The sequence below is a fragment of the Seriola aureovittata genome, chromosome 15, assembly GCF_021018895.1.
Source record: "Seriola aureovittata isolate HTS-2021-v1 ecotype China chromosome 15, ASM2101889v1, whole genome shotgun sequence".
NCBI classification, from domain to species: domain Eukaryota; kingdom Metazoa; phylum Chordata; class Actinopteri; order Carangiformes; family Carangidae; genus Seriola; species Seriola aureovittata.
The window spans coordinates 14,355,152-14,378,917 of NC_079378.1; the positions used below are offsets into that span (position 1 = coordinate 14,355,152).

General features: G+C 41.5%; 4 protein-coding genes across 5 annotated transcripts; 1 reads left to right on the forward strand and 3 right to left on the reverse strand.

Moving 5' to 3' along the window:
* Positions 1 to 641: 641 nt before the first annotated feature.
* nle1 (notchless homolog 1 (Drosophila)) lies at positions 642 to 5,932 on the forward strand. Of its 2 annotated transcripts, none has more exons than XM_056398011.1 (13): positions 642 to 721; positions 1,415 to 1,576; positions 2,011 to 2,231; positions 2,411 to 2,490; positions 2,596 to 2,672; positions 2,777 to 2,874; positions 3,465 to 3,657; positions 3,811 to 3,946; positions 4,074 to 4,120; positions 4,209 to 4,411; positions 4,559 to 4,718; positions 4,822 to 4,892; positions 4,982 to 5,932. In XM_056398011.1, exons 2-13 carry the CDS (start codon positions 1,439 to 1,441, stop codon positions 4,992 to 4,994), a joined length of 1,437 nt encoding a protein of 478 aa, XP_056253986.1. In that variant the 5' UTR covers positions 642 to 721; positions 1,415 to 1,438; the 3' UTR covers positions 4,995 to 5,932. The 2 variants fall into 2 exon arrangements, with proteins under 2 accessions (XP_056253986.1, XP_056253987.1); XM_056398012.1 differs by having other exon boundaries at positions 674 to 721; positions 1,400 to 1,576.
* Positions 5,933 to 6,157: 225 nt separating this feature from the next.
* Positions 6,158 to 12,236, reverse strand: slc25a1a (solute carrier family 25 member 1a). Its single transcript, XM_056398013.1, has 9 exons — positions 11,843 to 12,236; positions 11,141 to 11,248; positions 10,892 to 10,991; positions 10,034 to 10,172; positions 9,853 to 9,937; positions 8,833 to 8,937; positions 8,562 to 8,677; positions 8,410 to 8,483; positions 6,158 to 8,318 (listed from the first exon to the last, which is right to left on the reverse strand). Exons 1-9 carry the CDS (start codon positions 12,081 to 12,083, stop codon positions 8,204 to 8,206), a joined length of 1,083 nt encoding a protein of 360 aa, XP_056253988.1. The 5' UTR covers positions 12,084 to 12,236; the 3' UTR covers positions 6,158 to 8,203.
* Positions 12,237 to 13,548: 1,312 nt separating this feature from the next.
* LOC130182844 (F-box only protein 39-like) lies at positions 13,549 to 17,164 on the reverse strand. The gene is made up of 6 exons (XM_056398016.1): positions 16,754 to 17,164; positions 16,467 to 16,638; positions 15,368 to 15,661; positions 14,724 to 14,948; positions 13,841 to 14,017; positions 13,549 to 13,752 (listed from the first exon to the last, which is right to left on the reverse strand). Exons 1-6 carry the CDS (start codon positions 17,134 to 17,136, stop codon positions 13,627 to 13,629), a joined length of 1,377 nt encoding a protein of 458 aa, XP_056253991.1. The 5' UTR covers positions 17,137 to 17,164; the 3' UTR covers positions 13,549 to 13,626.
* A 757-nt stretch (positions 17,165 to 17,921) lies between these two features.
* On the reverse strand, positions 17,922 to 20,568 carry LOC130182868 (uncharacterized). The gene is made up of 6 exons (XM_056398049.1): positions 20,330 to 20,568; positions 20,021 to 20,159; positions 19,771 to 19,888; positions 19,559 to 19,632; positions 18,516 to 18,746; positions 17,922 to 18,393 (listed from the first exon to the last, which is right to left on the reverse strand). Exons 1-6 carry the CDS (start codon positions 20,368 to 20,370, stop codon positions 18,349 to 18,351), a joined length of 648 nt encoding a protein of 215 aa, XP_056254024.1. The 5' UTR covers positions 20,371 to 20,568; the 3' UTR covers positions 17,922 to 18,348.
* Between the last annotated feature and the right edge of the window lie 3,198 nt (positions 20,569 to 23,766).

Sequence of the window (23,766 nt, forward strand, 5' to 3'; positions counted from 1 at the left end):
TGGAAATGCCTTTCAAGTTCATCTGTGATGATGTGACTGCAGTTACGTCTCTTCCTCTGTTTCCTCTCGATGCAAATATTTTAACCCCAGTCAGGGAAACCAATATATGTCTGTTTTTAATTTGGAAGTGGTAGGTAAGTATGACTTTAAGGGCCCACTTTCTCCATATAAACTATATTTAAATTGGGCGAAATTTAAATTTAAAATACAGCAGGCTCTACTCATCTCAACGGTTCTCAGTCAGGTCAGGGATTTGCATTGGAGCTTATCAGGAAAAGCAAGACATGAGGGGTTTTCATTACATTTACAAAACTATTCCTCTTGTACAGAAGAAAAGAAAAACATGATGGAGGAATATAGGCTAATTATATTTATATCAAACTCATATTCGTATAGATATATATAGGACAGACAAAAATGTGTTACTTTGTGACATTAATATCCTCCTAACCCATAAGGCATCAGGATACCATGATTACAAATCCTGAGCTCATAAAAATCTTGGCCTAAAATATGGCGCAGAAAATGTACCGAAATATAATAAAAATGAAGATGAGCAAGGCAATCCAGCAAGAAACTCTTCTCACTCCAAACTCCCATAATTCCTTGCGAGAATCCGTCCACTGGCTTGACAACTTCACCTTCCTAGCTTATCTTTCATGTAAAGGCTCTTCGGTGCTACACACGTGGAGAAGTTTAACACATCGCTACCTCGCTGAAGGTAAAGTTTTACCACCTGTATGTGCCGCTGTAATGTCTTATAAAACTGGGCACAGTTGCGTAAACAAACGATGGTTGTCTTGCTGTCCTGCAATCGCTGCTAAAAGGAATTAGGTCTCCAAAATAATGGCTAAACAGCAGGCTAGCGGAGTTAGCTCTGTTGGTTTACAGCGTAGACTATGGTTGACACAGGCTAGCTAAAAGTAAACCGCTAAACGGTTCATTTCAGGTGGTGCGATTTGGTCCAGAGCATTACAATAACAGTGTTACACATGGCTCTGCAGTGTGTTGCTCCTTGTCCAGTTTTCTAAATAAACATTTGTATGTTTAGTTTAAGTAACCTTTATGTGAGGTAGCCTAGTTTAGCTAAGCTATAATGTTGCCTTCATAACGACTGAGAAATGACAGCACCTCCTAGGATAGAAATCGATTCTGCAAATACACCGTCAAGGTTTGATCTTTCAGTGAAGCAGCATCCATGGGCTCAAAATTAAAAACAACATCCATCCACTTGTACTGCCTCACTAGAGCCTGGATGTGTTTCAACAAAAAAAATAAATGTTATATTTTACAGCAGGGAACAACCAGTCAGAGATTTCCCTAACTGTATAGGAAATAAGACATTATTTACAGAATGGAAAAAAAGTTACCACCTGTTTATACTTCTATCTATATAAAGCTTTTCTTTTGTTAGATTTGGATCCAAACCAAACAGAGGATGACGAGTGAGGACGTGGAGCGGCTCCTGATCCAGTTTCAGGATGAGGAAGGGGAGGTTCTGGGTTCACCTTTTGATGTGCCTCTAGACATCACTCCTGACAAACTGCAGCTGGTCTGCAATGCACTGCTGCAGAAGGTGACTAGCTGGTATTATGTTACATAGATATAGAATTCAAGCTGTGATTAGAATGTAAACATTTAAAATATGTCCTATATATTTGGCCAGTATTTTTGCATATTTACAATATTCAGTTTCAAATGAAGATGTGCATGTCAATGTTTCAAAGTGGTATTACTGTATACAATATATGCACTATCATTTGGTGTAGTCTTGAACACATTTCTCACTCTTCCCATGGTAAATTTTGCATGGTAAATCCCAAATCTAAGTAACAATATTCAGATAAACAAATGTAGATTTTATTATCCCTAAAAAGAGGTCGTCTCTCAAAAGGCACAGATTGGTTTCTGTTTTAGCCCCTTGTAGACACATCACATTATCAAAGTCATATAAAGCTGAAATCTAAAGTCCAGTGAATATATCTAATTTTTGTGTTTTCTTCGCTGTAGGAAGAGCCAGTACCACTGGCATTTTTTGTGCGTGGAGAGGCTGAGGTGGTGTCCAGTCTGGGGTCGTGTGTGAAGGCTCTTGGGGTTGAGACAGAGCAGGTCCTGCCAGTTGTGTACCAGCCTCAGGCTGTGTTCAGAGTTCGAGCTGTGGCCCGCTGTACCAGCACACTACAGGGACACACAGAAGCTGTCATCTCAACTGCTTTCAGCCCCACCGGCAAGTGAGTAACTCTCACACAGAATTTCTTTGCCTTTTGCATGCTCTGTTGTACTCCTGATTTATCAAGAGAGCCCTTATGATTGAACAGTATTTAGATTAAACTAGAAATTCTATTCTAAAGACACGCCCCATGGGTAGGTTTAGACATATTGTTAATGAAGTTGTCCTCGTTTGCTTTAGATATCTGGCCAGTGGTTCAGGTGATACCACAGTGCGTTTTTGGGACTTGACAACTGAGACGCCCCACCACACTGCCAGAGGTATGAAGTCACTTCTGTAGGGCAACAATATCTGCTATACATTAAGATACAAATGATAGTTTAGTGGTTTTAAACACCACTGAGCTGTATTCTTTTCTATTTAAGGACACACACACTGGGTATTGAGCATCGCCTGGTCACCCGATGGCAAGAAACTGGCTTCAGGGTGCAAGAACAGTCAGGTATGCCTCCAACATACACATGTCTGATCTGTGTTTGTTAGATGAAGCCGATGAACATTGTAGGTTTTTTTTTTGTTTTTTTTTTTCTGGTGATGTTCCTGTAGATCTGTCTTTGGGATCCAGTGACGGGTACACAGACGGGAAAGACTTTGACAGGACACACCAAATGGATCACTTGGCTCTGCTGGGAACCTCTACATCTGTGAGTCATCACTTTCTCATTACTGTACATTGCTGCCTATTATTTTAGCGCTCGCCTAAAATCACATTCAGACACAGCTTCTGCGCTGATATATTTTACTTGTGAAACTGTAAAATTAGAACCACTATAGATTTTCACAGAAGGCAATTTAAATAATAAAATGGATGAAGTCCATTTAGGTGCCTCAGTTTCAGGGTCCTGGTTTTGTGCATGCTGGCTCACTGTAATGTTTTTACTAGGACATTTGAATGTATTGTTAATATTGTTGGCTTCACCTGTGCATTCAGTCAAGTCAGTGCAACCCCTGTATGAGTTCCTAATAGTACACAATGGCACACTAATTGAGTTACTTGCACACTAACTACCAAAACAGTGCACTTAAACATTGTTATATAAACAGCCAAAGTGAAACTACAACTTCTGGGTTTTGTTCCAGAAGTAAGAAAACATCATTCAAATCACTTTGACATTTGCAGTAACACAAATAACTAAAATCCAGCCTTGGGAGATGGGTTAACGTCACCAATTTTGACAAAAGAAGTGAGTTCGGCTCTCTGTCGTGTTTACTGTTTCCTCCCTCTCCCTTTCAGTAACCCAGAGTGTCGGTACTTAGCCAGTAGCTCTAAAGACGGGTCAGTACGTATCTGGGACACAGTGTTGGGACGCTGTGAGAAGATTCTGACTGGACACACTCAGTCAGTCACCTGTGTGAAGTGGGGAGGAGATGGACTTCTATACACTTCTTCTCAGGACAGAACAGTCAAAGTGTGGAGAGCCAAAGATGTAAGTGTGTGTTTATGTGTGTGTGTGTTTGTTTGTGTGTAGGGCTGGCACAATGTTGATCTCTACAGACACAATGAGCCAAATCGAGAGGGAGGAGACACCTGTGTGACAGAGTGACTCTTGATTTGTGTTTATGTCTGTCTGTGGAAACAGGGTGTCCAGTGCAGGACTCTGCAGGGACACGCCCACTGGGTGAACACCCTGGCTCTCAGCACAGACTACGTCCTGCGAACTGGCGCTTTTGAACCCGCAACTGCCACTGTCAACCTGCAGGACCTTACCGGATCATGTAAGGCCTAAAATCCCAGTTGGAACTCCTCTTTTCTGTTCTGCTCTGATAAACAAACACATTTTCTGTTCTGTGGAGGATGTTTTCATGTAACAAGCTTCCCCCCCCCCCCCCCCCCCCCCCCCAGTGGAAGAGATTAAAGAGAAAGCCTTGCAGAGATATAACAAAGTCAGGGTAAGTACTGTTGTGCTGTAAAGTACTGATATGTTCAAGTCTGTGTGCACCTTGTGTCAGTGCCTTTACTCCTCTTCTGCTGCTTCAGGGTTCAGCTCCAGAGCGCTTGGTGTCTGGCTCAGATGATTTCACCTTGTTCCTGTGGAACCCTGCAGAAGACAAGAAGCCTCTGGCCAGGATGACCGGCCACAGCGCCCTAGTCAACGAAGTGCTATTCTCCCCAGACACCAGGCTCCTCGCCTCAGCCTCGTTTGACAAATCCATCAAAATCTGGGACGGACGCACTGGAAAGTAAGAAAATCCGTCAACCACAATGTCTACCGTCACATATAACATGTATGTAATACTGCCGTTGTCCATGTGATGGTGCTGGAAGCCTAAAGTGTTTGTCTGTCAGTGTGTGATCATGTCTCTGCCTGCTTGTCTACCTACCTGCAGGTACTTAATGTCCCTGCGTGGCCATGTGGCATCTGTGTATCAAGTGGCGTGGTCAGCAGACAGCAGGCTGCTGGTCAGCGGCAGCAGCGACAGCACACTGAAAGTTTGGGACATCAAGACAGGAAAGCTCAACATGGACCTACCTGGTCACGCAGATGAGGTGAGGGAGGGAAAAATGTCACAGGATTCACAACATGACACAGTAGTTGTGTGTATTTCCTGTATTTTTCTTTCCCTCATTGGTTTGTTGCTTGCGTGTTTAGGTTTATGCAGTGGACTGGAGTCCTGATGGACAAAGAGTGGCCAGCGGCGGGAAAGACAAATGTCTCAGAATGTGAGTGAAATGCCAAGAAGCCTCTTGATCTGTTAAATACCAGTGTTTGCTCTCACCTAACCCCTTGGCCTTGTGTTGTACATTTCCAGATGGAGGAGATAGCCTCACCTCTGTCCTCCTTCCTAACGTTGGCAGAGGATTCACATCTTCTCCTGTCAAGAACCGTGACAGCTGGAACAAGGGTGGCTAGATTGTTCCCAATCCCCCATTTTGGCTTTATTACACTCTCTGGCAAAAGTGGCATTGTGTCAAGGAGCTCTAGTCTGGTCATGATGGAAAAGCCCTGGTTAACATTAATGACTGTAAAGGTGTCAAGCTCAATGGAAATGTAACATAGGAGACTTTATATTCATGGCAAGCTCCATCCATTGAGATGACTGCGACTAGAGGTTGTACTGTAATATGTATTTCCCATTCATGTACATATTGTTTTGTACACACCAGGAGTCCTGACACATAAAGACCTTTCTCCCAGATGCAGAAACCACAAACATGTATTTAAAAATGAATACGTAACCAAATTCTTTAATATCTGAATACAGTATATATTCTAACCAACGCGTCAGGAAAACAAAGCTATTTCTCAGCTTTATGTTTGTCCCCTCCTTCACCTTAAACGTCACTAGATGAACTATATCCTGTAAGTGACAGGTGCACTGAGGAGGCAACAGGTGGGCGCGCTAATACTTCCCTTCTGTGATGTTAATACCGACGGTGCTCGCCCTGCTCCTTCAGCCTTTAATCTCTTCTGTCCTGCGGTCAGCAAAGCCTCAACCTGCTGATTTTTCTCCTGCCTGTGCGGGCGAAGCCAAGTGGCACCAGCTCTGGACTGAGTGATTCGCATCCCAGTGTGGAACAACCAGGTTTCACCACTCCGGTTAAAATGCTGTGTTCTGCATCCAGCTGGCTTTTCGTGAATATTTAACACGAATAAATATTTACGTCAGTTTTTAAATCCACTTTCAATTAATTGTCAGGTTCAATGTAGAAAATCATTAAGAAAATAAATAACAGCAACTCTCGCTGTTTGTCACTCAACAGATACATGTTTGGTTCAGTTGTTGTACATCAGTGAATGCTTTTATTTTAACAAGCAACCTTTGTATGTTACTGGACATTTGCTGGAGGTAGAATTTACTCCAAACTATTTTTACTTGAAGTTTTTTCATCTATATTCACACAAACATACATCCCACCACAGTATCTACATCTTATTCTTCATTTTATTAATCTGACGTCTTGACACACATTTTCCATCACACAAATCAGGTTTATTAAGTTCAAGTTTATTGAGACCAGTGAAACCATGTTATTTCTAATTATGTTTCTACATATGTTTCTACATCTGAGTTTTAAATCATACTTTCCAGCACTGATGTTTTTCAACAATTTTTTTATTTTCCTGATGTCATACCGACATATTTCAGTTTTCCTTCAGCACAAATAAATCCTTCAATTTGCTTTAGAGGAGGATCCTCTGAAATGTGAATGATTGCTCCAAATTGGATATGCTGTACCATGAGGTGCACATGCTGTTTGCCTGTTGATGAAAAGCAGAAACATACGGTAGGATTGTGCTTTTGTTAATGAAACCACAATGGCAGAGACATAAGGATTAAACAGTATTCTACTGCTCCTGATTTAAAATGTAATACAGATTTGCCGATATCAGGGGGTTTCACACTGGAGATTCTACTGAAGTAGTTTGGCAAAGAGGAGTAAAAAGGCCTCTGTGCAATGTCATCGAGCCTCTGACACATCTGCTTTCCCTTTGTTGGAGTTAAACATATGTAAACACTGTTAGACGAGACTGAACACCTTCAAAGACGGGGCTTATCAACAATTTCATCAGTTAGCGCACGAAGAGCTCACGGTGCAGGTTAGCATGAGGTAAACAAAGAATATTTAAAGTGACATAATATCTGACGAGGGGGAAAGTGTGCTTGATGAGTGCATCAGGACGTGCAAGAAAAAAACCCACTGGAGGCTCAAGCGCGTCGGGGTCGTATGGCTTACGGAGTTGGACGTGAGAAGAAGTGAATACGCTTGTAAATTTCAGGCAGCGCACCAGCACCTGGTTTGAAAAGACACGGGTCACCTTGGACCGGGGATGTGAACAAAGCATTACTGGTCACATATTCTCAAATAAAGCCTTCGCACGCAGCTGTAAAGAACTCAACCACCTTCTCCCAGTAACTCACTTGATGTTGAAAAATCTAGTTATTCTCCGAGAATGGCAACAACGAAGCTCAAAAAACCCCTACGAATAAACCTACTCTTATCTCCTACTCTTAAGACTGCATGTGAAGATTGTGCTACATACGGATTTGTGTCCTACAATAATTACGTGTGTCACGTTAAAAACTTTCGGCAGGAGAGGTACTGACTCCAGACCAGTTTGTGTGGCCCCAACAAGCCTGCGAGCCACTGTCATGTGTGACAGATGCCGCATCGAGATTTTCGCGCAGCCGTACTCCGTTGGACCATAAAAAGCACAATGAGCAGTATCTGAACGTCATCACCAGGACACAGACAGGAAATACTGTGAATACTTTAGTGTGATGATGCCACAAGCACAGTCAAGTAAGCAATTACAACACCGAGATGTGTTGAAGTACTGCACTGACATTTTGAAGTACTGCAGCGGGCTTGTTTGCGTCCAGTAGCATCTCCATTCTTCCCTCAGTATAGTAAGTACTTAGTGAATCAGAAGACACATTTATGGTTTCAGTACAAAGTGTTCACTCTACAACATGTACAGTAACAACAGTCATAGAAACCTAAAACATTAGACATATCTTTTCCTTTTTTTTTTAACCTACACAAGTTTTTTAGTTGTTTTTTTTTCTTTTCATTCCCTTTCTAATTTCAACCTTTGGTTAGTAATACCTGTCTGTGCGTGTTCTATAAATACTGTATACTTATGTTTCTGGTAATAAGACTCAAGAAACTGAGTCTACAAGCCTGGCCGGGTGCACAGGACAACACATCACCTGCTTCATTTCACTTTGTCTTTTCCTGTCCTTCAAAATAAAATGAGCCCTCTTTATTCCTAAGTCTGACCACTAGAGAGAAAGCAGTGAAATGCAAAACTGAGCTGTTTTTCTGCAACTGGCCACTCTCCCTAACTTATTATCACTGTGTTTGGACAAGGCCTGCAAATCAATTTATCTGATGAGTGGAAACTGGTGTCATCTGCTCCGGGCTGATGCAGAGAGCGAGAATGAACTAGAATAGAGGTGTTGAGTTGTGCGTAGCATGAGGCACTGGTCTGTGCTTCCCTCTGGTCCCTCTGCCATCGTGTGGCCCTTCTACTGGGTCTTCCACACATTGTTGAGTAGTTTGACCACCTCCTCATAAATGACAAAGACTATGGCCACGTCCAAGCACACGCGGCCAAGCCTGGGAACTGTCCCTTTGTAGAACCTGCAGGGAAGACAAGATGAGATGAGGTCGGACGGTTTGTCTACAGTAGTGGAAACTAAAACGGTGCAAAGCGAGGATCAGGGTTACTCACGCCTGCGGCCCTTCGTGCTTCAAAATCTGGAAGGCACAGTCCATTGTGTTTTTGTAGCGATGGGCCTCCAAACCCTAAAAAAAAAACACAAGCGTCTTAGAAAAGGCAAACCCGAGGACTGTAACTAAATCTTCAGAGGGTGGGTTTCCTACCTGCATCCTGGTCTTCACCACATCCAGGGGTGTGTTTCCAAAAACACTGGCAGCTCCGGCCGTTGCGCCAAACATCGCCGTGACAATTGGGTGCATCTCTCGTCTGGGATCGTCCCCTTTGACGCCAAATCCAAAAGTTGGATTCATGGAGAGTGGAAGGAAGTAAGAGGAAAAAGGCATCAATCGATCGGACCGAGAAAGGACACAGACTGGTCAGAAACAGGACAGGGGGGCATTGGATTTTGTTTTTGCAGTCAACAGGCTCTCTCACCTTTGTACCAATTGCGCAGCAGGTTCATCACATAGAATCGAATGGCCTGATTGGTTCCTTGTTTCAGCACCGTCGCTGTGAGACCTTGATACGTCCCCCTCACACCTACAGAAGTCAAACGGATCAGGTTTCATTGTAGAGCGAAAACCACACACGAACATATTGCTACTTATAGAAGCCAGTGTTTCCTCTACATTCATTTAGCAGTGGCGGCCCGCCACTGCTAAATCATAGCCGCCACGCCTTCAAATTTATTTATTTATTTTTTATTTTTTTTCTATTGTCGCAAATGCACCACCACCACATCTCTCCACCTTCACAGCACAGCCTGTGTGATGATGAGCGCAACAGCGGGGGGGGGGGAGTGGGGGATCCTATTGGAGTTAATTACTCGCGAGAGCGTGGCCTTGAAAGTGACGTCACGTCAGGCACCAGGTGAGAGTCAGAGAAGTGTAGTCGTGAGGAATAAGGCAGCGAATTACCGGAGAAAAGGTAGACTTATTAGCCAACTCAGTGACGCTAACTTGGGTAAACTAATTGATAGCATTAAGCTAATATCTACACGTCATTATGTATTAACTGCTGACTGCATTTTCAGATGAGCTTGTTCAGATACTTCTCTAAGAACAGAAAGACAACAGGTGAAGAAGACGCTAGTCAGGTAGCATCATAAGCCTTTTACTGACTCGTAAATGATGATGGTTAGGTAAAAAATAGTATTTTAATGTTCACACTTGTAATCAGATGTGATGTGAGTGTAAACTATATAACACTGTTAGCGTTACGTTACTCACACTCTTAATGTAATCTTATTAAAGTGGAGGAGAGCAGAGCACAGCAGCGGGAGAGCTGGGTGAAGATGCAGGAGAGAGAGATGAGCCTGGGTGCAAACCTTGCCCCCCCCCCCCCCCCCCCCCCCCGAGAGCATGCCCCCCCACTGCTGAAAAAAATCCTAGAGGAAACACTGGAAGCAGTTCGTAACCACTGCTTAAACATTTAGGCCCTCAGATCATCTCTTACCCTGCTCTCGGATAATCTCACTAACGCCATGAAAGAAGCCTCTGTAACGGGGTCTGAGGGAACACTGGTCATGGATCATCTTAACCTTGGAGGAAAAAGGGAAGGACCATAAATGAGACCAATATTCATTCAGACCAGCGTTGATGTAACAGACATGGAAACAGCATCCAGCTCCACTGACCTTGAGCGTCTCCATGGGACAAACAACCACGATGGCCTCTGCTATCCCCGCTCCTAACCCACACAAGAGGCTCCGCGTGTTATCTAGACGACCTGTGGCATCTCGCATGGGGTTGCTGAGCATTTCAAACGTGCCAAACCTGAGAGGGAGGAGGTGATACGTTCAAGAACAATAAGGGGTCAGAATAAGAAACCATAGGGGGGACATTTGTTTGATTCATTCCACTGTAATCCATAGTCTGTTGCTGGAAGTTTCTGGCTCCAAACAACTGACTGTAACTTTCTAAGTAGTATTATGGTTGATTAATTGGTTAGTTGACGGCCAGGAAATTAATCATCACCTATCTTCCTAAGTGGTAGTATAAGCGTTTATAATCTTTCAAGCAACAATAGCAAACATCTAATGGTTCCAGTTTCTCAAGTGTGAGAATTTGCCGCTTTTTCTTAACATTACGATAAATTAAACATCTTCGGGGTTTGGACGGACAAAATAACACGTGATGAGATCAGCTTGAGCTCTGGAAAGTTGTGATGACCATTTTATAGACGAAATGATTATTCAATAATTACAAGAAGAAAATAATTAGCAGCTTAATTGATACTAACAGTAATCATTACTTCCAGCACTTCACATTTGTCTGGCTTTAACGTTAAGCACCAGGAAATGCTGAGTCACTGCTTTGATATCAGTCAACTGTTCAATGAAATCGAAGATTATAACCCAGGCGATCTGTGATGCTATAAACCAAAAGGATGCAAGAGGAAAATGTGCTTTTCTACTGAAGCTTTTTTTGTGTGTGTATTTTTACATAACATCTGTGAAGTAAAAGCTACTGTATGTCAATGTGTGCATCTTCACCTCACTGCAGACTTGGGTATTGATCCATAGAGCAGGGAGCTGAGACCTCGATACAACCCTCTGAGCCCATGATCCTGCACGGTTAACTTCACACAGTCGCCTGCACACACAGACAGACACACACACACACACACACACATACACACACACAAACACAAGAGCATCCAGGTGTGATTAACCCACCAGAGGACTAGCACCACACAAACCTGCAGCAGTCAGTCAGCAATCATGCATGTCCCAGTGACCTACCGATCCCTCTGTATCGCGGTGGGTTGGCTCGCTCATCTAGCTGCAGCTGGGTCTTGACATACTCTGTGGGGAAGGTGATACAGATCTCGATCCCGCCTGCGATGCCACCTGAGTTGAGAGGGAGGGAAAAAGGAGAGAAACACTGCTGTCAGGATTTGTTGACTCACTGTGCAGGATTGTTCTTGAATATTCTGGGAGCAGGAGGAGAACTTGCCAGCATTTCTATTTCAGTGTAATAAATAAATAAATAAAAAGATTAGATGCATAAATTGCAGAGTGATGGTGATGCTAGATCGCTGCTGGCAGACAGTGTCTTTATTTTTAATTAAATGCTATTGTGATGTGATTATACAGCAGTACCTGTATTGAACTGGAAAGAATAGCTGAGGGCTACTGAATGCACCAGCCTATATTCAACACACAGCATAAACCTTCCAGCATCTTTATAGATACGTTTAGATTAATTCAAAAGAACAAAATGTCACTTAGTAACGAATATATGCAGAAGAGACACACAAATACATTCAACTACATCACGCGAGTGCTATAGCATCACTGTCGGCTGAGTGCGTTTTGACCCAGTTCTGCACGGGTAGCTTTAATGAGCGACTGAGATTAGGCTGTGCTGTGCGGAGAGCAATAGGCAACTATAATGGGGGGGAAGAAATCTGCGGGCTTGAATATTAGGGTTGCAAAATCAACCTGCAAGGATAGCCTTCCCGGGATGCGTCATTTTCCTCCCTCCGACTGCAGCAGCCGCCAGGTTCCTCCTCGCCGCGTACGACCGCTGGTGGGCCGGTAGCGATCCCAGCCCCGCCGCGGCGGTCAGGCGCTGGAATGGAGGCTGCTGCTGATGTGCAGCCGAGCTCGGGTATCCTCTCCTGACACCGCAGCTCTCGCACGGCCCCTCACACACCGAAAACGGCTTCAGCAGTGAAGACATTTTGGTCGTCGGGGCTGGTTACAGAAATGTCCTGCTGGTGGTGATGTTCCCACTCAGACAATGTCAGACACAACAACACAGGAAGGCGCACCAATGTGGCGGCGGAGGGAGCATCAGTATTCAAATAGCGGTCAGGTGATGGGGCAGGCCATTGGCTCACCATGCTGCCTAATGCTATTATTCAGTCACGTGACAGTGAACGACTTTTGGTGACCAATGACGTGGAGGATGCTGTTGTATGGATGTGTCGAGGCTAATCCTGACTGTCAACTACTATGACAGTTCACAGATCTGATAGATAGATAGATAGATAGATAGATAGATAGATAGATAGATAGATAGATAGATAGATAGATAGATAGATAGATAGATAGATAGATAGATAGATAGATAGATAGGATGCCTCCATCCAAGTCAAGTCAACTTTACTTCAATAGCACATTTAAACACTGCTTGAGCTGACCAAAGTGCTGTACAAAGGGCAATTAGAGTAAATAAGAATAAGCAGGTAAAACAAGTGTATACGGTACAACAAATGTATACAGTACATAAGAGACATATAAGTATAATAACACAAACAAGTAGACAACAAGAAGTAAATACTCAATATAAACATGACAATGGACTATAAGTTAGTGAGCTAAAAGGCCAGTGAACAAAAAGATGTCTTTAACCTAGACGGAAGGAGCACATCTGATATCAGGTGGTATCAGGTTCGATCAATATGTAAATGAGGATGGTAAACGGACTGCACTTATATAGGCCTTCGCAGTCACCAGGTCTCAACCCAGTTGGACACCTATGGGATATAGACAGCGCTCTCCACCACCATCATCAAAAACACCGAATGAAGGAATATCTTCTGGAAGAATGATGTTCAGTTTGAGAGACCTGTAGAATCAACGCCAAGGAGCACTGAAGCTGTTGGCCCAACACCTTACTAAGACACTTTATGTTAGTGTTTCCTTCAATTTGCCATTTCTCTGTATGTACTATAAATACAGAGGTACGTATTGCGTCTGTACAAGTATATAATAATAGAGGGATAGTGAGGTATCATTATACAAATAGAATATTGTAATAACAATTAGAAGAAATCTAATGAATAATATTTAAAGCATACAATAGACTTTACTTCCTTGCTAGTGTGTCATAAGCCATGCAATCAAGAATTTGGTATATTACTGTTGCCTCTTAATCCCTGCTCCTTTAAATAGTGCTCTCGCCATGCCAGAGCGCGCACACACACACACACACACACACACACACACACACACACACACACACACTGCCTCCCCCAATCACCCTTTACAATGAAACTAGGTCAGTGTTTCCACACGCACACCCACAACCCCCACCCCCCCTGAGAAAAACATAGACAGACTACAGAGAGAGTCAGTCAGTCAAAACGCCAAACTGAAGTGACCAGTTATTGTTCATTCAGTCAACCGATTTGTAAAACAGGTGAATTTCATGCTTCATTCATTTTATTTGTCTGGTGTTTTCGTTCTCGTCTACAAGCACCTATGCAAGTGTTCAGTGATCACACAAAGGGGTAGACTATGGCGAAAAACTCCAGTTCAGGGGGGAGCTGAGGGGAGGATGACAATATTTCCCCTAGCTGGTCTTCCTGTTCTTCGGTGTTGTCATTTACTGAGTAGACTCTCACCTGGGAGATGATTGACAAGAGCATTATCATGTGTGCATATAAATCAGCGTGTGTGCAGAATCAGCCTGTATTGATCTTTGTTTCTCACTCTGATCTTGTTGAGTAGAGTCCTTTGTGTCAGTCTGATGTGCAGCAGCCTCCCCACAGTCCTGATTTCCAAGAAAGCCCAGATTCTCAGCTGCTCCAGACGCTCACACACCTGAACCAGCTCCAGCAGCTCCTCATCCAGTGATTCATTACAGTTGCTCAGGTCCAGGGTCAGAAACTGCAACGCATTCACATTTTTTTAATGTAAATAGAACTACCTCAAAATGCATGCATAATAAAAATTAAAATAAAATATAATATGATATAATATAATAAAATAATAAAATATAGACTTATACTTTTTCAAAATATACATAAAACTCTTTATTTAAACTCTTTATCATCTGTCCCTCTATTTACAGCAAAGCACAGCAGATAAACAGTGACAAAACACTTAATAGCTCTGTCCAGAGCTTTCAACCACATCACAGCTTGTCAGTGGAACAGTTAGGAATTTAATTTTATGCTCCCGATGATATTCAGTTTGGTGCAATCACACAGTGAGTTCGTGTGCAGAAATTCATGGAAATCCAATCAATAGTTGTTGAGACTTGTCACACCAAACCACCAATGTGAATCTTAAAGTGTTGCCAGAGAAATTTCACAAGGGAAAACTTTGACCTCTGAGAAAGTTAAAGGGAATCAACAAAGTCAGTAGGATTCATCCACTGGGTGACCATGAATGTCTGTTCAGCATAGCTATAAATGCAAGATATCTCTCCACAGATGCAATGAGATGGTTCTGTACAACTACGTTTTACTTTTTAAAAAAAATTTTTATGTGCAAACCTTTGCACACCACACCAAACTGGCCTGAATTGGCATCTTTTTGCATATTGTGTTTCCAGGTGAACATTCAGTTTAACACGCTCGGGGACCCTGACCTGCAGGCTGCGTCTGTACTGGGGCAGCAGGTTACAGAGGAGGGGCACGGGGCTCCAGTCGTCATCAGGGGAGTAGAAAGCCGTCATGCTGTATTCTGTCAGGGGAATCTCGCGCTGAAGTATCCTCGCAAGCCGGTCGGTGTTGATGACTTGGTCCACTGTAAGCTTGACTGTCAGGTCTGGGCAGGTTGATGCCAAAGCTGCCCATGAGTTACCACACACCACCTTGAGACAGAAGATGAAGTAGAGACAGAAATGAACAAAGGAAACCTAAGGGCGGTATAGTTTTCACCGGTGGTATTTTAGTTTCTTTTTCTTTCTTTGCTATTTCAGCATGTGCTCACATCCAGCACCTTCACACTAATCCCCAAGCGCCTGCACTACTACCTTGCCAAGAGGCATGTTTCACCTGGCGGATAAGTTAGCAGAATAATTAGACCATGCAGACTGTGCAAGTGTTTGTCCTTACACTGAGCTCCCCAAAAGCTGGCATCTATGATTTTGCAATGACACCCTTCAGTGCCATCACACTTCACCCCTCTATATAAGCCGTGTTCATCGGGGATAGTCCACTGTACCAAAGGCTGCTCCATCCCACTTGGCAATTCAGCAAATAATATTACTCCGTTTGTTTTCCTGCTTACCTGCCGATGGGATTCGTTCGAAGAGCAGTGCAGTGAAAAAGTTTGCAAGCGGTCCCCATCTCTACTGGAGTTTCGACTCTGTCGGAGAGCCATCAGCAGCTCATCTGACAGGCAGGAGTAACTGAGGCTCAGGTTGGTGAGGCCTTGCAGGTGGCACAGGACAGAGGGAACACTGGAGTCTTGGTAGACATGCAGAGAACCAGAAAAGAACCCCACCAAGTCCAAGGAAGAGATATAGCACCGGGGGTATAAGTGGCTCTGAGAGTGTGACAGGGCGGAAAGCAGCTCCAGGCCCTAAAGGTTAAATGATCAGAAATCAGAGGGAAAAAAACTGCAATCAATATCGTCGTTATTGAATACAAGTTGGATTACATTTTCACAATAGTATCATCTTCCCCCTCCTTTTAAAAAAATATATTGGAAACCGTTGAAAAAAAATGATAACATTATTTTTTACAGTTTAATGACATTTATTATGAAGGAATTAAGGCGAGTATAAAGAATTATCAAGACGGGGCGGAAATTACATCTGTCAGATTCAGAGCTTCCTCCTTCAGTTCAGTTATCTGTACATTACATCTGTTGTCACTGACTATGTAGTTTGTTCCTTTTATTTTTATGCCATCATCATAATACAAAAAATTATTATTTTTTGCATACAAGAGAATACACACAAGGATTAGGAAAATGAGGTGGCGGTTCAGGTTACAGGGTATGTTGGAGTTAAAGTGGACCTGCACGACACCAGAAAAAAAACCCTCCATTTAGGTCCAGAGATGATCCATAGCTGTGGGAGTTTCTCGATCTATAGTGATTGCGACATCATTCAGATCATTGTCGCATTACATCACTGATTGATTGTCTTTACTTCAGTCTTCAGTGTGTTGCTGAATCAAATCTTTCCATTGGTACAAACCTTGGCCCATACAAACACCATTCATAAGGTTAACGGCTCATTCATTCACATACTGAGCACCTCTAGTACCAGCCCGCAGCCGATGAGCTCTGATTTACCACTGATTACCACTGATCCTTTGCTGAAGCACCTGTGTCAGTGACATATCTGCTGAGATATTACCTTGGTGCTCATAATATTCACCTGCTGCATGCCGTTTCGCATCCCGTTCATACAAACAGAGGTGAGCCTTGAGGCCCCTCTGCGGAGGAAGTCGATCAGACAGTTTGCCAAAGAATTCCTGAGCCGTAACGTCCAGGCTGACCGGTTCAACTCCAGCCTTACAATTGAGAGGGAGCGCAGTGGGGCCCTTACTCTGCGGAGACCAAATAATGTTTCATTTACAAATGATTTGTCATTTATAATGTGATTGGGGTGCTGAATTGTGTAAAGCCGGTTTAGACAGGCTTTCAGGAAACACATCCTTTTACCTGGTAAGCTCAGAAAACAGTCCACTGATGGTTTGCTCCAGTCGCTGGGCTGCCAAGGACCTGCGTGGAGGACACACACACACATCCAGCCTCTCCAGGTAGGGTCCCAGGTAGCGGGCATAGGTCACAGCAGAGCAGTATTCAGACTGCCTGAATTTGGACAGTCGACCGTTGAAGTGGAAGAAGCGGTAGCGCCAGAGAGAGGGAGAGCGCATGACATTGTGCCAGTGATGACAAACCATGTCTGCACTCCTGCGGTCATGATCAGGCAGAAACGTGAACACATGCCGCAAGCACACATCAGGAAGTGACGCCCAACCGTCCACCCTCTCTGAGCAGCTCTCGCAACCTTCATCACTGAGATCTGAGTCGTCTTCACCCATCTCTCCCTCAATGGAAGAATCTTTGAAATCAAAACCTCCCACCTGAGTGCTTTCTTCTCTGTGCATGGGGAAAAACACTGGGAAAGAATACAGCACAGTTAGAGGCCAATGCCAATTTAGATTTAGGAAAAAGTTTTTAAAAAATATGAAAAATTACAAAAAAACAAAACATTGCTCAGTAAGAAATGACAGAGAGAGATTACTTTACCTGAAGCTGAAAGCAGTCCAACAGTGAAGTGGATAATGTTAGAAGAATCTTTCTTCAGAATGTTATGGTTCTATTGTGACTTCACAATGACGACATTCTCAGCTGAGTTCTACATTCAGTTCAATTCAAAATACTTCATTTGTCCTTCAAAAGGCAATTCAAAGCATAAAACTTAAAAATGCACAGTGATTTAACTTAGGTATCACATTCTTTCACTGGACTATTTTCTTTGTTGTTAATGCAATATTATGAGTTGTGTTTTCTTATTGTTTAATCATATCTTTATACTTTTTCTGTCATTAATTTTTGTTGTTGTTTGTATGTTTAGTCTAAGTAACTCCTGCCTTTTGTGTGTGTTTATTTTTATTTGTACTATTATTTGTACTATTTTCAGTTTGTATGTGAGAATACACTAAACTAAGCACCATTGTGTATGTAACAACATACATCTGCTTTCTTACAAGGCAGCCTTTATAAAGGGTTAATAATGGCTTTATTAATGGTTACTCATTTACTGATACTTTATATTTCTGTTATAAGTCATGGATAAGAATAATTTTCGGGTTGCCAGGTTGTGAAAAATCACTGTCACTTTGCAATTCTCTCAAGAAATTGTCTGCTTTTCAAATTAGTTATTATTTCTTATTGTTATTTATCTTTTATTTTATGACTTTTCAGATTAATCTCTGCAAAAAATGAAAAAGTTTAAACATTTTCAATAAATTAGATAAAAATCATTAACATTGTCAATATTCTTGGAGCAGTGTTCTAATTTTGTACACATGCAGTTTATTTGTATAAAACATATCACAGAAATTAAGCATGAACTCAAAATGAAATAAGGAACGAACATCGTTACGCCTTTGCTTAAACACACAGTTGTTCTCCAGCAGAAACAGATATTGCACATAACTTTTAGGTGAAAAACATTTCCTGAGAGCATTATTACAGAGAGAGTTTTTTTTTTAAATACAATCAACATTTTCTCTTATGATGACTCCCATTTATTTGTTTGAGTTCCTCAGCCCTTCAAACAGCAGACACTTAGCCTGTGCAGAGAGAAAGAGAACAGTCAGAGGCTCTTTAGTAAACAGAGTGACATAAGCTGTGGTATGTTTGGTAGAGAATGTGGGCTTGTGTGTCTCTATTTATGTCCGTGTGTGTTTATAACCTCATGCCATCGCAGTGTGTCAGGGGGCAAGCCCAGATGGCAGTGAGGGCACGTGTGCATCTGATTGGGTACTTCCTGGTTTCTTTGCCCCCAGCAGGGGCCCTCGCTGCCCCACAGAGGGCGACATGTGGAGTGGGAGGACCAAGCTACGCCAAAGTGAGGTCGAGGGTCTGTCTGGTAGCTCACTTTCTGGGCACTAGAGGGCAGTGAGGACGACGGATCTGAGTCTTCCTGCAACACAGCCACAGGGGAGAGTTGTGAAGATCTTCCCTAACAGAGTTGCACTTTGACTCAGCTTCAAAAAGTGTTACTCAATATTATCATGAATTCAAGTTTTGATACTTAGAGCCACAGCTTGTCAAAGCCAGTTTTCTTTAAAAAAAAAAAAAAAAAAAATTAAAATCGTTAAACTGCTTAATGAACAAAAGAGGATGGTTTAGAAAACTATTTGATTTAGTGTTGCCATTGAAAGCAATAACATCATGTTCTAATGGGAAAAATTACCTTTGATAAATATTGCAAAAGACAATTATTATAATGAAATTTTATCTGGTCTTCTGTGAAGTCATTCCTTCCATGCTAAGCTTGCTCAGATGTTTTTGTGCACCTTACTTTTTACTCCACTACATTTATCTGACAGCTATAGTTACTAGTTATTTTAAGATGCACAAAAAGAAGCTTTGGTTCAACCTGTTACAACATAAAATACTACATCCATAGTAATGCATTCATAATAATAATTAAATTATATAATATCAGAGTGGGTGGTCCTTCTGCTGCCAACTGACTACTTTTACTTCTTTTACTTTTTTGTTTACACAGGAAAAAAAGGTCAAGGTTTATTTCTTTAAAGATATGAATCCCCTTTTAGACCAGGCTGTTATATTTCTTTGTACTATGTCCCTGAAATGGAAACATTTCTTTGCACCAATGTTATTTTTTTTATTACAAAGAGAAGTTGAGTTTGAGTTTGTGAAATGAAGAAAATTCTCAATGTGTCTGATCAGTACTGAGAGTCTGAGATCAGTTAGAAATGTACAAACCTGTTTCGCAGTTTCAGGACGATACTCTGAGTCAAGAGACCTCAGGCAATACCAGCAGGGTTCAGATGGGCGATCTGTGAAGACACACCAACAATTAGTGTAACACATTTCTCCTTAAGTAAAAGGCGTCACATGAGCATGCTCTGGTTACAGACAAACTACTGTAACACCCCACAAATCTCATATTAGTAAGTTGTGTGTGTGTGATTTACTCTCTGTGTTGGAGGGATGAGATGACACTGAAGGGGGGGTCACCTCTTCCTCTCTTGGTAGGGGGGGAAATGGGAGGCAGTCAGCATCCTCCTGTGTGTTTGTGGCTATCAGGGTCTCCTGTGGTAAGGTCTCTGTGTCACTGATACATAGAGCCTCTCCAGCCATCACCAATCATACCAATCAAGAAACGCACAAATATTTAATGAAATTGTAGAAATAGAATATGAATTATATATGCTAAAATCTGACCTGACTGGGCTCTACCACTCCATCACAGGTGTCACTGTCGGCCCGGTCGTCCCCTTCTGCCTCCTGGAGGTTTTGGGGCTCATCGTCATGCTCTCTGCAGTTCTGAGTCGGTGTGTCAACCTGGGTAGAAGTCGTCCCACTGAGGTTTGAGAGAGAAGCAGCAGTATTAACAAACATGACCTCCTAATTGCCCGACTGGAAGGTTATCCGTCAATCAATCTTCAGCTGATTACACCGCCTCAGCCTCTACTGTTACACTCAAGACAAGCACCTGATTAGCTATAAACATTCAACCTCTCCTTGCCTTACCTTTCGCTGCTTTCTCCCCGTTCCTCCAACACTCCCTCCATCCCTGCTCATGTGTCTCCCTCCCAGGGTGCCTGGAGTGTTATTTCCTCTTAATCCCACCGTTCTTTGACTTTCCCCCCCCTCTTTTCCTCAGCCGCTGTATGTCCTCCTCTCTGTCTGCCTCTCTGCTCTCTCCCCTCCCTCGCTGCGAGTGTGAAACGGAAACTCCAGGTTTTCAATATTTGATGTGTCTGAATAGCTCACAAGCAGGTTTCTGTAAAGAGTAATCAGGTGAGGGCTCTGGTGTCTCTGGGGTGGACACAGAGACAATAATAAGCCTGCAAAAACCAAGACTGAATACAAATTCAGCAAATTCAGAAGCCAGAAGGTCTGACAACTCCACACAGAGCTCCCACAACATCCATACCCTGAGAATATAACATTTGCTAGAGGCACAATTACTTTATTCAGTACCAAAAAAAAAGGTATTTATTTACATTACAGTAAAATATATTTTCTGACACTAGAAAATGCAGCTTCTAATTCAGGGTGATCATCATCAATACCCATCAGGGCCGGTATTCACAAACTATCTTAAGGCTAAATGTAGCCTAGTTTCTGACCAATTGAGGAGAAACTCCTAAAAATAATGGGTGTATCAGTCCTAACTTTTTTCACCAAGAGTAATTCAAAAAGTCACTTATCTCTAAAAGTACTACCTAAGTCTAGGAGAAGTATAAAGTAGTCGAGAGGAGTATAAGGCCAAATCACAAAGAATTTTCATTAATATTAGCTTATAATTTGGTGATCTAATCAGAAGATATAATGAAAAGCTCAGTGTAAGATGAGCTGCCACATTTGGCCATTAAAAATAAGTTTCCTATTAAACTTTTTCAATAACATTAGCTGCTAAGTTTGGGCACCAACAATTTATTGTCAAGAGAAAATGAAGAAGAAACTAAAAAGTTCTCAGTCAGTTGCATTAGGCATTACAAAACCACCACACCACTCACATCTGCACAGACACCTCTCTCAGTTAAGAAAGGACAACTTCTTATATACTCTTTGTCTCTACTGAGCAATTAGCATGGGAAGAACCAAACTTCATTCAGGGGATCTAAGTCTCATTTGAAATGATTAGTTGACAAATCGTTAATTTTATCAGTAAACATCTACAGTACTAACAAAATGTAATTTGTAATTTTCTAAAACAACTGTATAATTGCTCTAAATCAGACAAATACTTATCAATACAGTATATTAAACTTATGACCACCCCCAAAGTCATGGTATAGCCCACGACATCATTGATGACATCAGCAAGAGCATAAATAAGGTAAGTGTTTGGCTGCCACTCCCTTTACTTTCAACTCCTGGGGTCCATGGTGAGTATGGATCAAGATGTTCAGATTAAACTAATGTAGTACAACTGTAACCGTTTAACCAAAGAATAGTGATGGTAACAGTAACAAAACACAATGCTAACCACAAACAAACCTGTCATACTAAGATATTCCAGTGCTAAAGATTAAGTGTTCAACAAAGCATGAGATTTTTTTCTCACAGTTGCTGTACACACACACACACACACACACACACACACACACACATACACAAAGCGAAAAGAGAGAGCAAGAGATGTAAATGTAAGTGTAAGTGACATCAGTTGCTAACTTCTGGACATTGCAATTACAAAGATAGCTTTAGCTCCTCCTGACCTCTGATTATTACAAGGGTAGCTTTAAGCTACTAACAGTTGTTTCAAAGGAGTGTCAACATCAGCTGCTCACTTTGGTCATCATAAATATAAATATAAAGGTAAAATGAAAACATTTCAGTGACATTAGACATTAACTTATGGAATACACAGATAGCCGAGTAACGCAGTGCTGCTAACATTAATCATACATTGTAATGATAGCAGTAGCCACTAAAGTTCTAAAATTCAGACATTATAAGGCTAGCATTAGCTGCTGCTTTTCAATATTTCAAGTGAAGCATTAGCTAACCTTTGGCACTTAGGCTAGTATGAGCTGCTAACCTTTGTGCCTTATAATTACAAAGACCATTTTAGCTCCTATTATCTCTAAATATTACAAAGCCAGCTTAAGCTACTAACAATTGGATAGAGAGTAGCATTAAGCTACATTGCACAGTGCCAGTAACATTACAGTAACATTAGCTGCTAACTTTGGTCTTTATGAATTTGATGGTAAGATAAAATGAAAACATGTCAGGAGCATGAGCTGCTACCTTTCGGGAATTTCAAGGCATACACTTCTCCTTGTTGTTATCTTTATTATATTCAGGTATTTCAATTTTTTCATACATAGCAGTCCAAACCATGAAAACCATCCCTAGAACAAAAGTATAGAAAAGTATAGAAAAGATATGCGCATATTTTACTGTACTTGAGTATACTAGACTATTGTAGCCTATACTATGTTTTGGTCATTAAGTGTATTTCATTTTTTGGAGGTTTTGTTTATTTGTTGAACATCATGAGCCTACATGATTTTTAAAGCTGAAAACCAACCAGAGTTTTAAAAAAAGAATGTGTTGATTCTCATTATAAACTTTTCTTTTCAAGTGATTTTAAGCACACCTTTATCACAGCCAATTCTGTGTGGACTCAATAGCAGCCTGAAGATGGTGTGTGACAGTTTTATTTATAATTTCTTTTCTGTTGTATCATCTCCTCTTTTGTATTTTCACATCAGAGACAGTTCCAATGAGGAATCCCGAGACGAGATGCTTACTGGTGAGTTTATGTTATATATATATATATATATATTCTTAGGACATATAACTGCGGAAACCAAGAAAGGCCACTCGCAAATATTTTTTTATTCTGTTATCTTGAGATAATAGAGCTTTGTTTTCTCTTTCTTTTTGTTTGTATCATTTTTTAGCAAGAATTGTTCCCCAGTTCCAGTTTCTCAATTGTTAGGACTCTCAGCTTGTGTTTGTCTTATGTCATATAAATTAACAGAATATCTTGAGTTATTGAGAATCTTGTTGTTCATCAAACAAAACTAGCAACATAAAGAAGTCATCTCAGACTCAAAACCATCCAAGTTCTGGACTGGTTTGTTGAAAAACCTTTTTTTAAAAAAAAAAAAAAAAAAAAAAAAGTCTGAATATACTGATATACAGTTGCAAATGTTAGAGCTACATAGATAGATACCCAGATGTGGAGAGTAAGTACATTTACTCTTATACTTATGTACAGTTTTGAGGTATTTCCACTGAGTATTTCCATTTTATGCCATCCTACATTTCAGAGGCAAATATTGTTCCTTTTACTTAATCACTTTCATCTGAAAGTAATACAGTATTTCCTTTGTAGATTTAATACACAAGATATATGATCATCTTATAAAATGATGCATTGTTGTAGATTCGTTTTTTAATTAGTAGAAAAGACATGATTTAGATACACTAGGTTAGTGGATGTG

Coding starts and splice junctions, on each gene's coding strand:
- nle1 (XM_056398011.1), top strand. CDS start 1,439: ATGACGAGTGAGGACGTGGAGCGGCTCCTGATCCAGTTTCAGGATGAG. Junction 2,491..2,595: donor GCCCCACCACACTGCCAGAG/GTATGAAGTCAC, acceptor TTTCTATTTAAG/GACACACACACTGGGTATTG. Junction 4,412..4,558: donor TGGGACGGACGCACTGGAAA/GTAAGAAAATCC, acceptor ACCTACCTGCAG/GTACTTAATGTCCCTGCGTG.
- slc25a1a (XM_056398013.1), bottom strand. CDS start 12,083: ATGTCTTCACTGCTGAAGCCGTTTTCGGTGTGTGAGGGGCCGTGCGAG. Junction 11,249..11,842: donor CGGGAAGGCTATCCTTGCAG/GTTGATTTTGCA, acceptor CTCTCAACTCAG/GTGGCATCGCAGGCGGGATC. Junction 8,938..9,852: donor TGAGATTATCCGAGAGCAGG/GTAAGAGATGAT, acceptor TGACTTCTGTAG/GTGTGAGGGGGACGTATCAA.
- LOC130182844 (XM_056398016.1), bottom strand. CDS start 17,136: ATGGGTGAAGACGACTCAGATCTCAGTGATGAAGGTTGCGAGAGCTGC. Junction 15,662..16,466: donor TGCGAAACGGCATGCAGCAG/GTGAATATTATG, acceptor TTTAACCTTTAG/GGCCTGGAGCTGCTTTCCGC. Junction 14,018..14,723: donor AGTACAGACGCAGCCTGCAG/GTCAGGGTCCCC, acceptor AATGCGTTGCAG/TTTCTGACCCTGGACCTGAG.
- LOC130182868 (XM_056398049.1), bottom strand. CDS start 20,370: ATGGAGGGAGTGTTGGAGGAACGGGGAGAAAGCAGCGAAAG. Junction 19,633..19,770: donor TCATCCCTCCAACACAGAGA/GTAAATCACACA, acceptor GTGTCTTCACAG/ATCGCCCATCTGAACCCTGC. Junction 18,747..19,558: donor GTCCTGAAACTGCGAAACAG/GTTTGTACATTT, acceptor GCTGTGTTGCAG/GAAGACTCAGATCCGTCGTC.